The sequence below is a fragment of the Aaosphaeria arxii genome, assembly GCF_010015735.1.
Source record: "Aaosphaeria arxii CBS 175.79 unplaced genomic scaffold BU24scaffold_1, whole genome shotgun sequence".
In the NCBI taxonomy this organism is placed as follows: Eukaryota; Fungi; Ascomycota; class Dothideomycetes; order Pleosporales; genus Aaosphaeria; species Aaosphaeria arxii.
Genome location: NW_022983474.1, coordinates 1,652,524 through 1,665,625, shown reverse-complemented (window position 1 = coordinate 1,665,625; position 13,102 = coordinate 1,652,524). Strand labels below are relative to the sequence as shown.

Below are 13,102 nucleotides of genomic sequence, written 5' to 3'. Positions count from 1 at the left end.
GGACACATCGCTTTCATAATCAGATAGTTGCGTGCCCGTGCACCCTGCTGCTTCACAGAGAAAGAGATGCAATCGCAATGGCTCCTTCGAACACGTGCACTGATAAATCGATAATGATGGATGTTGCAATGTTGGATTATGGTTGACGCCACGGCTTTGGAAAAAGCTACTTGTGCTCTATAGATATTGAATCATGACCGGGCTGGAGGCTAGCAGACGTCTCCTGGGTATACAGTCATTCCGCATATTCGGTATGAGTAGCAGCTGGTGCAGAGCAAGGCGAGTCTACTGTGGTGGTACGAACGGCTGCACGAGCATTTCACTGAATCTGTTGGATAGGTTAGTTCTGCAACTGAAGAATCATAGTCCTTGTTGACTTACTTCTCTAATTTCTCCTTTCCTCTCACTTCCTCTACCAAGAGTGGCATCTTGACGACGTTGAACTCATCATACAGTTCTTCGATCTGCTCGAGATACTTCTTTTGCATCTTGCGCCTGGCATTGCATTGCTCACAAGGGTTGTCCTGCTTAGGGAAGAGCAACTGGTTGACAACGATTGCATGCGTGTCGATCTCGTAGCTGCTTAACTCCTGGATCATACGCTCCGTCTCGTATAAACTTAAGAACTCAGGAATGCATACGCAGACGAATGTCGTCAAATCCGCATCTTTGAATTGTCCGTTGACTTCTGAGATTGTGGCGCGCAGAGACTCCATCTTCTCTATTAACTCATCCATGTTCTGTCCATTGGGGAGGCGTCCTCCTCCTCCAAGGAAGGAGTTGAGCATAGGGCCGAATTGGCGCGACAATTGCGAGACCTTTGCGAGTGCCTTCTCCATAACGGTAGGAAATTGTAGGAAACGAAGCGTGTGGCCGGTGGGAGCGGTATCGAAAATAATGACTTCGTAGGAAAGCGATTTGACTTGCTTGAGGACTTCGGCGAAGGACATGGCTTCATCAACACCAGGAATCTAATAAGCCGTCCATTAGTATCTTGACTGTGTCGCTGCAGGCGCATGCTTCCTCATTACGCTGAATGTACTTACGCTGAATGCTAGATCTTGCATCATGTTTCCCATGCCTCCCAATCCTGCCATTGCGTCCTCTGCGTTCTCGCCCCCAGCAGCGAGGAGGTCTTGTATGCTTCCATTAGGGTCAATCTCCATGGCGCTCAGGTTGTCAAAGCCATTGATCAACCGCGCATCCTTGCCAAACTTCTGGTTGAAGGCATCGCTCAGATTGTGTGCGGGATCCGTAGAGATAAGAAGGACTGATTTGCGATGCTTTGCGAGCTGAATTGCGAGAGAGCATGACGTAGTCGTTTTGCCGACACCACCTTTGCCTCCAACGAAGATCCAGCGAAGGGTCTTTTGATCAAGAATGGATTGGAGCGTGGGCTCCAGAACGTCGTCATCGATCACAGCAGCGGTCGCCATCTTTGCGGACTGTAAGAGTAGACGTGAGATTGTGTTACAAGCCTACGAATATAAAACAATCAAGTCAGTCGCGGTCGGGATAGAGAACACAAAAGTTGGCAAGTTCCAACCGAAGTTGTAGAGAACTTTCTGGAAGGACGGACGTACGACTATTCAACAACCAATGATGGAGCGAGGAGCGAGGAGCGAACGAGTGTTCGAGTCTTGGAGAGTAACAAAGACTACGAACAGAAACAGATTATGAGCTTTATTGATTGTGGGGGAGGATAACGAAGCACAAGTTGCACCGAGGCGTTTTGCGATCGTCATGGGCAGGACCACCGAAGCATCACCGTGCGCGTCATCCCCGCATATGTGGCTGTCATGCGCCACAATCTGCACTTGAAGGAAGTATTCACGATTTTGAGGTCATATGTGGACCAAACCCTTCAAATTATTGTCGCCTTTCTATTTATTGTAGACTGACTCGATTTTGCACTAATTGATCCTGGAGAATATACTATCTTCTCTGATCACCATTGACGGCCGAGGACACTGCACCCAGAAGGCAAATAGGGAACTAATCTAGACTCTCGCATGCCTCGCGCCCATTGTGCTCCAAACGCCTCTTCAAAGATTCCCGGTTCATTTACATCTAGGAAAAACCACCTATGATCGCCCTTCCGGACGCGCGATAATAGGCACAAAAAACATCCCTTATGCATCCAAGGAATTACCTGTCTGAAAACAGCCCACTACAAGAAAACGCAGTGATATGAGCAACAGGGCTCAACGAAGAGGAGCTGCATCTTGTTCATCTCTTCTTTCCCTTCGCTTTCGATTTAGCGCTGGAAGGAGCAGGGCTACTGTTGGAAGCTACACTGGTTGCACGAGACGTTGAGGCGGAGGCCGACCCCTTCCCTTTGCCTTTGACAGTGTCAAGTTGTTTGTTCTAGGGTTATCATTAGTCTGGAAACATGTAGGCGGGGACAATTGTTACTCACTTTGACATTGCCTTTGGCCTTCTTCTTGACAGGTAGCTCGTCTTCATCCTCGCTGTCATCTTCCTCTAGAGCGCGCTTGCCTTTGCCATTCTTCACGTCCCCATCACCAAGTTCTCGCACTACCGCCTGGATCAGGGTGGTACACCGACGGCCGATTTCTTGTGGGGTACGGCTGAGGAAAAACCAGTCGAAACGGAACAGCGGCGACTGGCGAATTTCATCTCGAATCTTCTCGTTAATTTGTTCATCCTCAATGCCATGTTTGTTGAGCATCACCAGAAGGAACCGGTCTTCCTCTTCTGTATATACCTTTTTGTTCGTGGTCGATACGGTATACTTGATGGTCATGTTTTGGAGTGGCATGCGGTACTGTCCAATCTTCTTCGCAAGCAGTCGTTTCTTCTCCTCTGCCAGGCGCACGCGGGCTTCTCCCTCCTCGATTACATTCAAATGCTTCTGCCAATTGTCGAGGGTCTTGTACTTCTTCCAGAATGTTTTGGCGTATTCCGCGATTTCGTCGGGATCCTTGCCATCAACTTCCTCAGAGATACCTTCGTAATTCTGGCGTCCATATTTGGCGGTACCGTTCAGGAATTGCTGGAAGTCTCGCTTGTTCCATTCTGGGAAACCTTTGGCAATCAGGGCCTCCTTTTCTTCCTTTTCCGCGTCTGTGAGGGGAATTGCGTTGTCAATCTCTTTCTGCGCTAGCTCCTGATCAGCCTCGCGAGTCTCCAATTCCTCGTCCGAACCGTCGGGCAGCGGAGCTTTAATGTTGTTCTCTTTGCGGTACCAAGCGGTCTCCTTCTCTTGTAGCTCTGCAAGTTGTGGAGGGAAGAACTGGTAATCGTGTATGACAACCTGTTTTGGAGCACGAGGAATTCTAGGCGCTTTGGCTTCTTGTCGATTACCAGTTGCCAACGCATTCCGGTAGTAATTGTCCATGGAATATCCAATCTCTTTCCTCTCTCGCTTGGATGGGTTGATCCAAGTGAGTCCGATTTCTTTCTTACGAGGCTGGAAAGTCTCACCATTCCATTCATATGCCGAGTCAGAGGTAAATTTCTGAAGGTCGTCCAAACCAAGCTTCTCGTAACGCGCATTGAGTGCTGCCGTCCTCTCTTCGCCGTGCTTGAGAATGGCATCGATGTCATCTTCTGAGAAGTCATTGGATCCTGACATCGCTCCAAGGGCACCCTGACTCTGGAAAACCTTTTCGGCTCCATGCTGAATCATGGTGAGCAACTCATCCTTGGAGGCCGCATTTTTCACAGGCTGTTGAGCGCGACCTTGTTGAATGACTAGCTGATCGAGTCGCAATTTTTGTGCTGCACGTTCCAGAACCTTTTCTTCGATTGCGTTCTCGGAGACAAATCGGAATACTACGACCTGCTTGGTTTGACCGATACGGTGAGCCCTGTCCATGGCTTGGAGATCAGCCTGAGGATTCCAGTCACTGTCGAAAAGTATAACAATATCGGCAGAAGTTAGGTTGATTCCCAAGCCACCTGCGCGAGTAGTCAGAAGGAATAGAAATTTCTCTGAACCTTCCTTGTTGTAATCGTCAATAGCTGCGATTCGATCTTCGTGAGCAGTTGAGCCATCGATACGACAGTACGGATAATTACGAAAGACAGAATAATCCTCCAGAATATCGAGCATACGGCTCATCTGGGAGAAGATCAAGACTCTGCTCCCCTGGGCTTTCATGCGCTTGAGAAGATTATCGAGCATGACCATTTTGGCAGCGTTATGGACCAGATGCTCATCAGTCGTGTACGGAGGACCGGGTTCAGCTCCTTCAAAGAGGTAAGGGTGATTGCAACACTTCCGAAGTTGCATGACAATGTTCAACAGCCGTGTTTTGGATTCTTTGTTGCCTGCACCACCATTGACAGCATCGATGTCTTTTTCCAGGATCTTCTTGTACCACTTGACCTGCATATCAGACATGCCGATATACAAATTGACCTCCTTCTTGGGCAGCAGTGACTTTTCGACATCGCTCTTGACACGGCGCAGTAGGAAAGGTCTCAGGACTTTATGCAGTTGCTGTACTACAGTGTCAGAGTCCTCGCCTTGCGTGGAGAACCATTCGTCGAATGCAGCTGCGTCACCAAAGACGTCGGGTAGTAGGAAGTTTAGGAGAGCCCATAATTCGTGAAGATTGTTCTGAAGCGGGGTTCCAGTAATCAGAAGTCGATTTCGAGAATTGAATTCTCTAATGATTTGTGCAAGTGATGATGTTTCGTTCTTGATGCGGTGTGCTTCGTCGATGATGATATACTCCCATGCGAACTTCTTTAAATGACTCTTCTCACGGAGAATCATTTCGTAACTTGTAATGCACACATCAAAGTTCTCATCCACAAGTCGCTCCTGGATCAGCTCAGCACGCTCTTCCTTAGCTCCTTGCAGAACGAGGACGTTGATATCGGGAATCCATTTGCCAAATTCGCGCTTCCAGTTGTCAAGTGTAGACTTCGGTACGACTACCAAATGTGGCCCAGAAATTCCGGCGATGAAACGGAGATAACCAAGGAAGGAGATCGTTTGAAGGGTTTTTCCAAGACCCATCTCGTCGGCGAGAATACCTGAGATACCATTCTCATGCAAAGAGATGAGCCAATTGAGGCCCGCAACCTGGTAGTCACGCATCTTGCCACCTTTGATGTAACCAGGAGACTCACGGAACACCGTCTCGTGATGGCCACCGTGCTTCTCTTCACGCACGAGCTCAGCATCCTCCTCTTGTTCAGTCTTCCTGCGGCGCTCTACGGCTGCACCTCCCTTGCGAAGCTTGCTGTTCTTGGCCTTGGCTTCATCTTCGGCGTTCTGTCGGTCGATTTCCGCGAGGGTTTCTTTGATGCGGGGATTGGGATTCGAATCGATAAAGTGTCGGAACAGGTCGGTGAGACCAAGCAGATATCTAAATCGGCGAAGGGTATCATCTTCCTGCGCAACGTTAGTCAAGGAATGGTGGACGCGAATGCGCTCGTGTGGTGATTGCGCGCAACTTGCCTTTGATTCACCAAGGCGATCATGTTTCTTGCCATATATGCTCTTGCGCATATTGAACGCTTCCGATCGCCGTTTCCGTCCGTCGGTTGGCACATTATCCCCTGCGACGCTGCTAGCAGTCGTATTAGGGTTTGTGTCAGAATCCTGATCTGAAATTAGAAGATGGGCAAAAGGAGAAGCAGATTCTGATCAATACCGTGTAATCCGGGGTATCTTGGAAATACTGCAATTGTGCGCGTTAGTTGGTATGCACTGTAAGCTCCTTCTAAAGGCGTTTGACGATTGACAGGTATCGAGCGCAATGCTGGAATGCGGCACCGCGTGAATCGATCGCAAAATGGTGAAGACTCACTGTGAACTTATTGAAACCATTTATCTTGCCATCTTGCTCCTGCATCTCGACATCTTCATTCGCAGACACGTCGGCTGTCGATGGGCCATCTGAATCGTTGTGACCAGCCTTCTTGCGAGCCATATTGCCCGTTTGGGCCGTGCTCGGCGCGTTAGAATGGTATGGGTTGAGGGTCGCGGGTGGAATTCGCGGCAGTCAAAGTTTCCGAATCTATTGCAGTAGAGAACTTGTGTGATCGGATGGTGTTAACGCGTGTAGCAGACGGTGTAGTATCTGGGTTGAGGAGTGAGCGATGGTCGCGGACAGAATAGAATTGATGAAAGTCGCGTTTGACGCACGGACGTAACCGCACCGCGGCGGTTCCATCAGTCTAACTCCCTAAGGGGAAAGGGATCGCCACTATCTTAGACAATCACCAAACCAAAACGCCCTGTAGGGAAGTAGAGAAATACGCATACACTATTAAAGTTTTCGAACAATAGACTGTTCTGCTCATAATATTCCTCAGATTCGCTAATTTGACCTTAAATAGTGTGCAAATATAGATCATTGAACCTACCTACTTATCAACTACTCACCTCTAAAGTAAGCCATTGCGATCGCACGAACGCCATCAGATCATGTGTCGTTCTGCTGGCCTGCTATCGTCACTCCACACTCAAACTAGGACATCATTAAAAGACAATTCATTCCTAATTTGCACAAAGCAGCATCTTCAACACAGTACGGAGTATTAGTTCCCGTGTATCGCGCATCAGGATGCGTTCTGTTATGACGTCAACGCCTGATAGTTTCTATGGCCACTCAAAATATGTAGCTTTGATAATGTTCTACAGCAACCACGTATATACTGGGAAGCGCGCAGATGTATGGATGTTGGTGTGTCAGCCAATTTCTTAAATTGTATACTTGAATTCTTGAAAGTGCCGATTGCTTATCCTGAGGCGACGAAGTTCATTTGCCTGATGAAGTGCATGGCGGTTGCTCTTCCAAAGTCGGGAAAAGTAGGTTGATATTAGTGGGTTTAATTGTGCCAGGTAATTCTTTCAGTTCCTTTCGCAGAGATGTTAGAGCATGTAGGTTGACCGCTGTGGTGTGTATTGCTCCCCCGTACAGATGAACATCTCGGCGCGTAGTTCTTGTAGGCATCACCTTGTCATATCTATAACACCCCTAGGCTTTCAATCGACTTAACTCCTACCTATGTACAAGCGAGAAGTGTGCGAGCTTTTCAATCATAATAAATGCTACCGAATGGAGAAGGCAGATGGTTGTAATGATTCGATTTGTGAGTGATTAAAATGATTTGATTTGTGAGGCCTCATGTAAACACTGGAAAGATGAGGATTTCCACGATGACATTACTGTACTGTCCGAGCTGATAAACCACTCCCAGTTATCCTCTGACCATCTACTGTGCTTTCTTTGACTTAGTTTGTCCGCGTCCAATGCCCATTCCATATTGATACACCAGCTGCCCACCCAGATATGCCGCGAAGAGGGTCGCAGGAATTGCGATCAAGATGCTGATCAGAAGATTGGTCTCACTAGGCACAAAGCCTATCTTCTGCCTTCTGGTCCAGAAATTGTAGGCAGCCCCGAACACGGTCAAGTCATTGACCACTGCATGAAGTATTCCGGCCTTTGCTTTCTTCGAACCAAATCCGTCTCTTTTGATCACTGGCATGAGCTCCAATGCTCCGCTGACAACTGCTGGAGCACTCGTGATGAGTATGAGGAGCGTTACATAGTGAGAGAGTATGGGAAATGTGGCCGGCGCGAGCTGAATGTCAAGTGTTTTGATGGTGGAGTTCACAAACTTGGACGTGAGGGGGTTGGCTGAAGCTGCGTAAACTGTATCGAGAAAACCAGCAAGTAGGGTAAACGCGATAGGGAAATGAACTGTCGCTGGGTGTACTGGATGGCTATTTTCACTTAGCCTGCGATTTGTTTTTGGGTATATGATGGGTAAACATACTTTGACATGATGATGAGATGTGTGGTAAGTTGAATTGAAATCTTTGGGTTGATCACTTTACTGGGGGTTGTTGATTGCCGCAGAATGCTTTCGAGAAAGGACAACTGTCAATGTTGACGAAGGGAAAGGAATGAGGACTTCAAATACTGTGCTACAGTCGAGTAATTCCATCGTCATGGCATGGTTGCGGAGAGCCGAGCGATGCAAGCATGTGTAACTGCTGTGGTCTGATTGGTGGACAGGCACTACCCTCGTAACGCAAGGTACGCATTAGAACAATGAACACAGCTTTTTGTTGAATTCATCAGTCCTTTACTCCTACTCGGAACCGTGTCTGCAAAACATTATATGTCGTGTCGAAGAACTTATAAAGCTAGGAGAACGGCTACTCGTATTAGGGTAAGTGAGGTAGTTTAGGTCAGGAGATCGTCCAACTCATTGCCAACTTACTTTGTACCGTCAAGAAGGACTTCATCTTCAGAAGGTCATCCGATCATATCTCAAGATCTTCATATCACAAGCAAGCTCTTTTGAACTTCCAGGCCTCGAAAGTTCTTTTGCTTCTAGGTACTTGGGGATTCTGTATCTATTCCATGCCTTTTCCACAGGTCAAGTCCCAAGGGACACCTCATATGCACTCCCGCACTTAGGCATTGCTTGAAATTCAACGCGATTGCTGAGCCCATTGAAAGAAAACTGTATTATATCACCCATCATCAAGCTAAGAATCGGTACGCTCTTCGATCACGGATGCAATTCATACATTGATCATGGTCACTCCTGCACTTCCAAGAAACCAGAATCGTTACCACTCGCTACTACTAATTCAAAGAGGAGATTTCTCTCCCCTTGCTTGCGATTATCCTAGAATAACACGATAAGTAATACTTGATCTTCAATAGCCTCGAGCAATTCTTCTTCGCAGCCCATTATATGTACCTATCCCTATATGCGAAAGGCTTCAGGGGAGTGCCCCAATGGGGTTTAGTGTGGTCGATCAATCGTTCAGCTCCACCCAAGCGCTTCAATCTACCAGGCGTGGCTGGATTTTGTTAATCACAAAGATTTCGGCGTCGCGTTCTCAATCGACATCCTCACCTTGATCGAATGATGATTTTATCACAATCATCTCGTCATGGAACAAGCCAGGTCTCCAGCGCAGGTAGACTGGCACTCCGACGCGTATTGGCAGACGCGACGCTTAAGTCCTGCTCAGCTGCAGATCCACGATGTTCGCATAGAAGGCTGGCGGAATGACATCGGTCCAATGTTGGAGATGAAGGAGGTTTTGTCTTCAACATTACTTCCGGCGTTGGAAAAACGAAATCGACTATCAGACACCCTGCGGGTGGAGGAGTTCACGAAGAATCGCAGTGAACAGCATCATCTTCGCGCGCTGGCGAACGAATTTGGCTGGATGAACTGCCTACGGAGCGATTTAGTTCAAAAAACCGTCTCCGACTCCCGTGACTCGAGGCTTTGTCGATGGATCCATATCTCTAGCAAATTCTCCGATTACCTCGCCGGATGTCTTCTCGCCCTCTCGGATTGGGGAAAGGATCCCCAGGATGTTCTGACAGCATTGCATCAACTGGAGCACTGCATCCATCAGAATGAGCGATTCTCTAAGCATGGACGCTATTTCGCACCTTTTGTCCAGGATCTTACGGATCCTGATGAGTACGATGAGGGACATAGCGGAGACCGACCGATGCTGCTAAGCATACCATTTCTCGATTGGACCGTAGATGACGAAACTCCTCCGTTACGTTTTCAGGTCGATCCAAGAGAAAATTACCAATCAAGTAGAAGCACATCACATAAGCTGAGATCCATTCTTCAGCACTTTTATCGCCTTGAAGACACGTCAGATCGCGAAGCGCACCAAGTGTTCACGAAACATAAACCCTGGCAGACAGACCGTGCTTTAGATCTTAAAGTTCGCCGATGGTATGGCCATTATCCTACCGGCCTGAACGTGGATGAGCTGTGGATACTAGTTATCGATGATCGCCACATTGTTACTTTCTCAAGCAATCAGTCCTGGAAGTCGCGATGGCCTCCGTTGCAATTATCAGCTCGCATTCTCGAGGTATCATTCCGAAACGTTCGCAACGCGTTCTTAAACACGACGGAACCGGATTACACATCTTCAACTCATATCGTCACGGCTCTTAGTGGTGCGATGGGAATGCTTCACCGTAGTTTCTGGACAGACATCACGCTCTGTCTTTCCGACAGATATGCTAGCTATCTAGGGCATCTACAATATCGCCTTCATAGAAGCCCAAGTACAAAGCTGGTTATGGATTTACTACAGGTGCAGGAAGAGTTGAATATTATCATCCAGATAATGGACCAACAATTGGACGTAGTCACTAAACTACAAGACATGCTTGGACCTCTTCCAAACAGGCACTCATCAATCAGCGGTCCACAGGGCCATCGACTCCGGGAAGCCAACACTATAACCCCTAGTGGGATTGCGACCTATCGGCAGCTCGCATTCTCTCGCTTGTCGGATCCAAGTGCGCAGCTGCTGGAAAACTTGAAACGAGAATATAGCGATTTATGTGATCTGCGCGAAAATAGCAACGCCCTTATCAATCGTACCATTCAACTGGTCAACATTCGTCTTGAGGACCACGGGAAAGCCATACTGGTATTCACTATTGTCACCATAATCTTCTTACCACTCTCTTTCGTGTCAAGTTTCTTCGGTATGAACTTCTCGGATATTCGCGATATGGAAACCACTCAACGTCTGTTTTGGATAATTTCCAGTTCCTTGACCCTTGGGGTCCTTGCATTTTCCCTCTTCCTCGCATTTTATGGCTCTGCGATTAAGGATTGGCTCGTTTCCTGGAATGACAACCGCACAAGACGGTCGAAAAACGAACTCGCCTCACGTGGAATAGCACCAGGGTTAACTACCACGCATAGAAGTTTCGAAATCCTAGACAACGCGCGAAGCAAACCGATAGGCACCATTTGGAGTCGGTCGCGCAAATCATAGTCTGACAGATGTTACACGCGGGCAACATAACATAATTATTGATAGTTGTACAAACACCGCATATAGGCAAAAACATTTATCTCATGCATATCAACGCAAGAGCTGCAACCCCTTTTGGTCGTAAAATAACTTAGACATCACGCTTCAATGACTGCGGAGATCCTCGTCGCCGGGGAACAATGAACATGTTGGAAACTTGTAATCTGTGTAGGATTAGCCAGCTGGGTAGAACGAATTGGAGATTCCACTTACTGTCACCCTCCGGACTCTCCCAGAAATCAGAATTCTTGACCCAACAGAAATCGGTACTTTCGCTCCACCAAGTCCCATTGAAGTTCTCTGTGCACTGCAGCCAAACTTCTTGATTGAATTGATATCGCTTTTTACTCTTGCAGGTCTCCTCAGGGCAACTCCGGCAATACGCGTACTCTTCGCCGACGGTGACATTGATGAGATATTGGACACCCATGTCATCTGGGAGGGGTGCGGGCAGAGCGTCACGCTTGTTTACATCGGATGTGCCATTCTCGTTAAAGTGCTTCTCCGGTTCAAGCAAGGGAATCGGTCCGCAATAGTCGAGGTACGTGATGTCTGGCTTCGAATAAAGGTTTTTCCTGGCCACATAGCAGTTATTGGTGGTCTTGAAATGGTATCTAAATCTGTCAGTAATTCTACATCGAAGTTCTGAATGTCTCAGGATTGGGCATACGGGTCGTCGATGATCAATTGTCCCTGGTCCGTCCAGCATGTCAAGGTGAGGTCAGTGTCCTCAGAAAGATAGGCGACGTTGTCGCAAGTGAGGTCAGGGCAGATCCTGCATTCCGTCTTGTACTTCAGTGTTGCATCCTCCTCAGTTATATGGCGCTCCTCCGACGCCTTCCCACAATACGCCAAATCACTCGTGTCTGCTCGGGGGTTTAGCTCAATAACCAGAAAGCAATTGATTCCGTGAGCTTACAGTCGCCTTCCCATTCTGTCACGTCGTATTGTGTCACATAACATCCTGCTTCGCTCTTCAACCAAATACTAGAAAGCTAGTGTCAGTGGACGCGACAACTCGTTTCGGAATTTTGCACTTCTAAGACGTACTTTCCATCGATGATTCGTGTTCCCCTAGTCCAACAAGTAGCATTGAAAGTATCTCCAGTTCCATAATACAGCTGATTTGGGCAGAGTACCCTTGGGCATGTCTTGCATTCGGTGTTGTATTCCGCTTCTCTGGTGATGTACGGCAGGATGGCCGCATTGGCAGAGGCGGATAGCAGAACAAGGGACGTATATCCCAAGATAAGGGATCGTCGGCTATAAAGTCCCATGATACAGGCCAAGGTAACGAATGACGCAATACGCGGAGATTTTCTAGGACTGGAGGTTTGTATTGGCAGTCAGGAACAGAGATAGGAAGAAATGGAAGCGATGCCTTCACTTGCAGAAAAAGACGGGAAGCGGAGGATGGAAGTAAAGACCTCACACGAATCCAGAGGCTGGAACTTTTCCCGCAGCTGGAATCGACAAAGTGCCGGTCTAATGGGATCAGGGCCTACTTGAATATAAGAACACAAGGTTCCTGAACTTGTTCAGTGATTCAAATATTCTAGACGCAGGTCTTCAGGGACTTTTCCTGGCCTAGACTCCACATTCAATCCAGCCCACGATGAGCAGAGTTCATGAAACTATGAACACTTCTCAGCTTCGGCACAACCCTCGTATCTTCACGGTTAGGAGTATTCGATCTCAGTAATCCATCCGCTCGGAGCGATCGTCCGCTTTGTATACGACTTGAAGAGATACACGTTAAGCATTCCAATTGCCGCGAGCGCCGACCTCTGCCAATCAAATAACCTTGCTGCATGCAGCACATATGGCATTTAAATAACTGACGGTAGCAACTCCGCACTTGGCGACAGACACGGACATTGCTTCCCTGAAGTCCGGCCCGCCTGGTCATATTGGGATTCAGCCTGAAGTGGCCAGAACTCAAATAGTAGCGGAACTTCATACTAGTAGAATAATGGCGATCTACTGGCTGTAGGGTCACGTAGGAAGAGATCAGTTTCATCTGGAATACTAGAGAAATGAGTGTACTTTGATGATGGGGAACCCCAGCCCCCACAGCATGAATAACGTGGGCAGCTGCCGACATTCAGGCATCTAATTCTCAAAGTCCATTCTAATTGGATGACCTAGGGCAAAGCCAAATCGTTTTAGATTATGGCCTCCTACTTTGAGCGAATAACTATATTGTAGGTCATACGGCTGGGCAAAGGGCTTTAGTCTGTAGAGCACAACATGAGACATACGAGGCGGCTGAGATTAATG

At 47.8% G+C, this 13,102-nt stretch overlaps 5 protein-coding genes across 5 annotated transcripts; 1 reads left to right on the top strand and 4 right to left on the bottom strand.

Annotated features, from left to right (window-relative positions):
* Positions 1-285: 285 nt before the first annotated feature.
* Positions 286-1,436, bottom strand: BU24DRAFT_337887 (ATPase get3; the record flags this gene model as incomplete). The annotated part of the gene is made up of 3 exons (XM_033523107.1): positions 286-328; positions 382-971; positions 1,047-1,436. 3 exons carry the CDS (start codon positions 1,434-1,436, stop codon positions 286-288), a joined length of 1,023 nt encoding a protein of 340 aa, XP_033389278.1.
* A 422-nt stretch (positions 1,437-1,858) lies between these two features.
* Positions 1,859-6,237, bottom strand: BU24DRAFT_361508 (uncharacterized protein). The gene is made up of 5 exons (XM_033524147.1): positions 5,790-6,237; positions 5,634-5,660; positions 5,438-5,581; positions 2,420-5,371; positions 1,859-2,367 (listed from the first exon to the last, which is right to left on the bottom strand). The coding sequence occupies exons 1-5, from the start codon at positions 5,910-5,912 to the stop codon at positions 2,230-2,232; spliced, it is 3,384 nt and encodes a 1,127-aa protein (XP_033389277.1). The 5' UTR covers positions 5,913-6,237; the 3' UTR covers positions 1,859-2,229.
* An 825-nt stretch (positions 6,238-7,062) lies between these two features.
* Positions 7,063-8,152, bottom strand: BU24DRAFT_416595 (uncharacterized protein). The gene is made up of 2 exons (XM_033526498.1): positions 7,768-8,152; positions 7,063-7,714 (listed from the first exon to the last, which is right to left on the bottom strand). The coding sequence occupies exons 1-2, from the start codon at positions 7,773-7,775 to the stop codon at positions 7,201-7,203; spliced, it is 522 nt and encodes a 173-aa protein (XP_033389276.1). The 5' UTR covers positions 7,776-8,152; the 3' UTR covers positions 7,063-7,200.
* Positions 8,153-8,902: 750 nt separating this feature from the next.
* Positions 8,903-10,559, top strand: BU24DRAFT_403998 (uncharacterized protein; the record flags this gene model as incomplete). The annotated part of the gene is made up of 2 exons (XM_033525614.1): positions 8,903-10,487; positions 10,552-10,559. 2 exons carry the CDS (start codon positions 8,903-8,905, stop codon positions 10,557-10,559), a joined length of 1,593 nt encoding a protein of 530 aa, XP_033389275.1.
* Positions 10,560-10,927: 368 nt separating this feature from the next.
* Positions 10,928-12,099, bottom strand: BU24DRAFT_456958 (uncharacterized protein; the record flags this gene model as incomplete). The annotated part of the gene is made up of 5 exons (XM_033531492.1): positions 10,928-10,986; positions 11,036-11,436; positions 11,493-11,688; positions 11,742-11,809; positions 11,873-12,099. 5 exons carry the CDS (start codon positions 12,097-12,099, stop codon positions 10,928-10,930), a joined length of 951 nt encoding a protein of 316 aa, XP_033389274.1.
* Positions 12,100-13,102: the final 1,003 nt, after the last annotated feature.

Excerpts from the sequence above, each read along its gene's own strand:
- BU24DRAFT_361508 (XM_033524147.1), bottom strand. The coding sequence starts at position 5,912 with ATGGCTCGCAAGAAGGCTGGTCACAACGATTCAGATGGCCCATCGACA. Across the intron at positions 5,372-5,437 it reads ATCGCCTTGGTGAATCAAAG|GAAGATGATACCCTTCGCCG; the intron begins GCAAGTTGCGCG and ends AACGTTGCGCAG. Across the intron at positions 2,368-2,419 it reads AGGCCAAAGGCAATGTCAAA|AACAAACAACTTGACACTGT; the intron begins GTGAGTAACAAT and ends TGATAACCCTAG.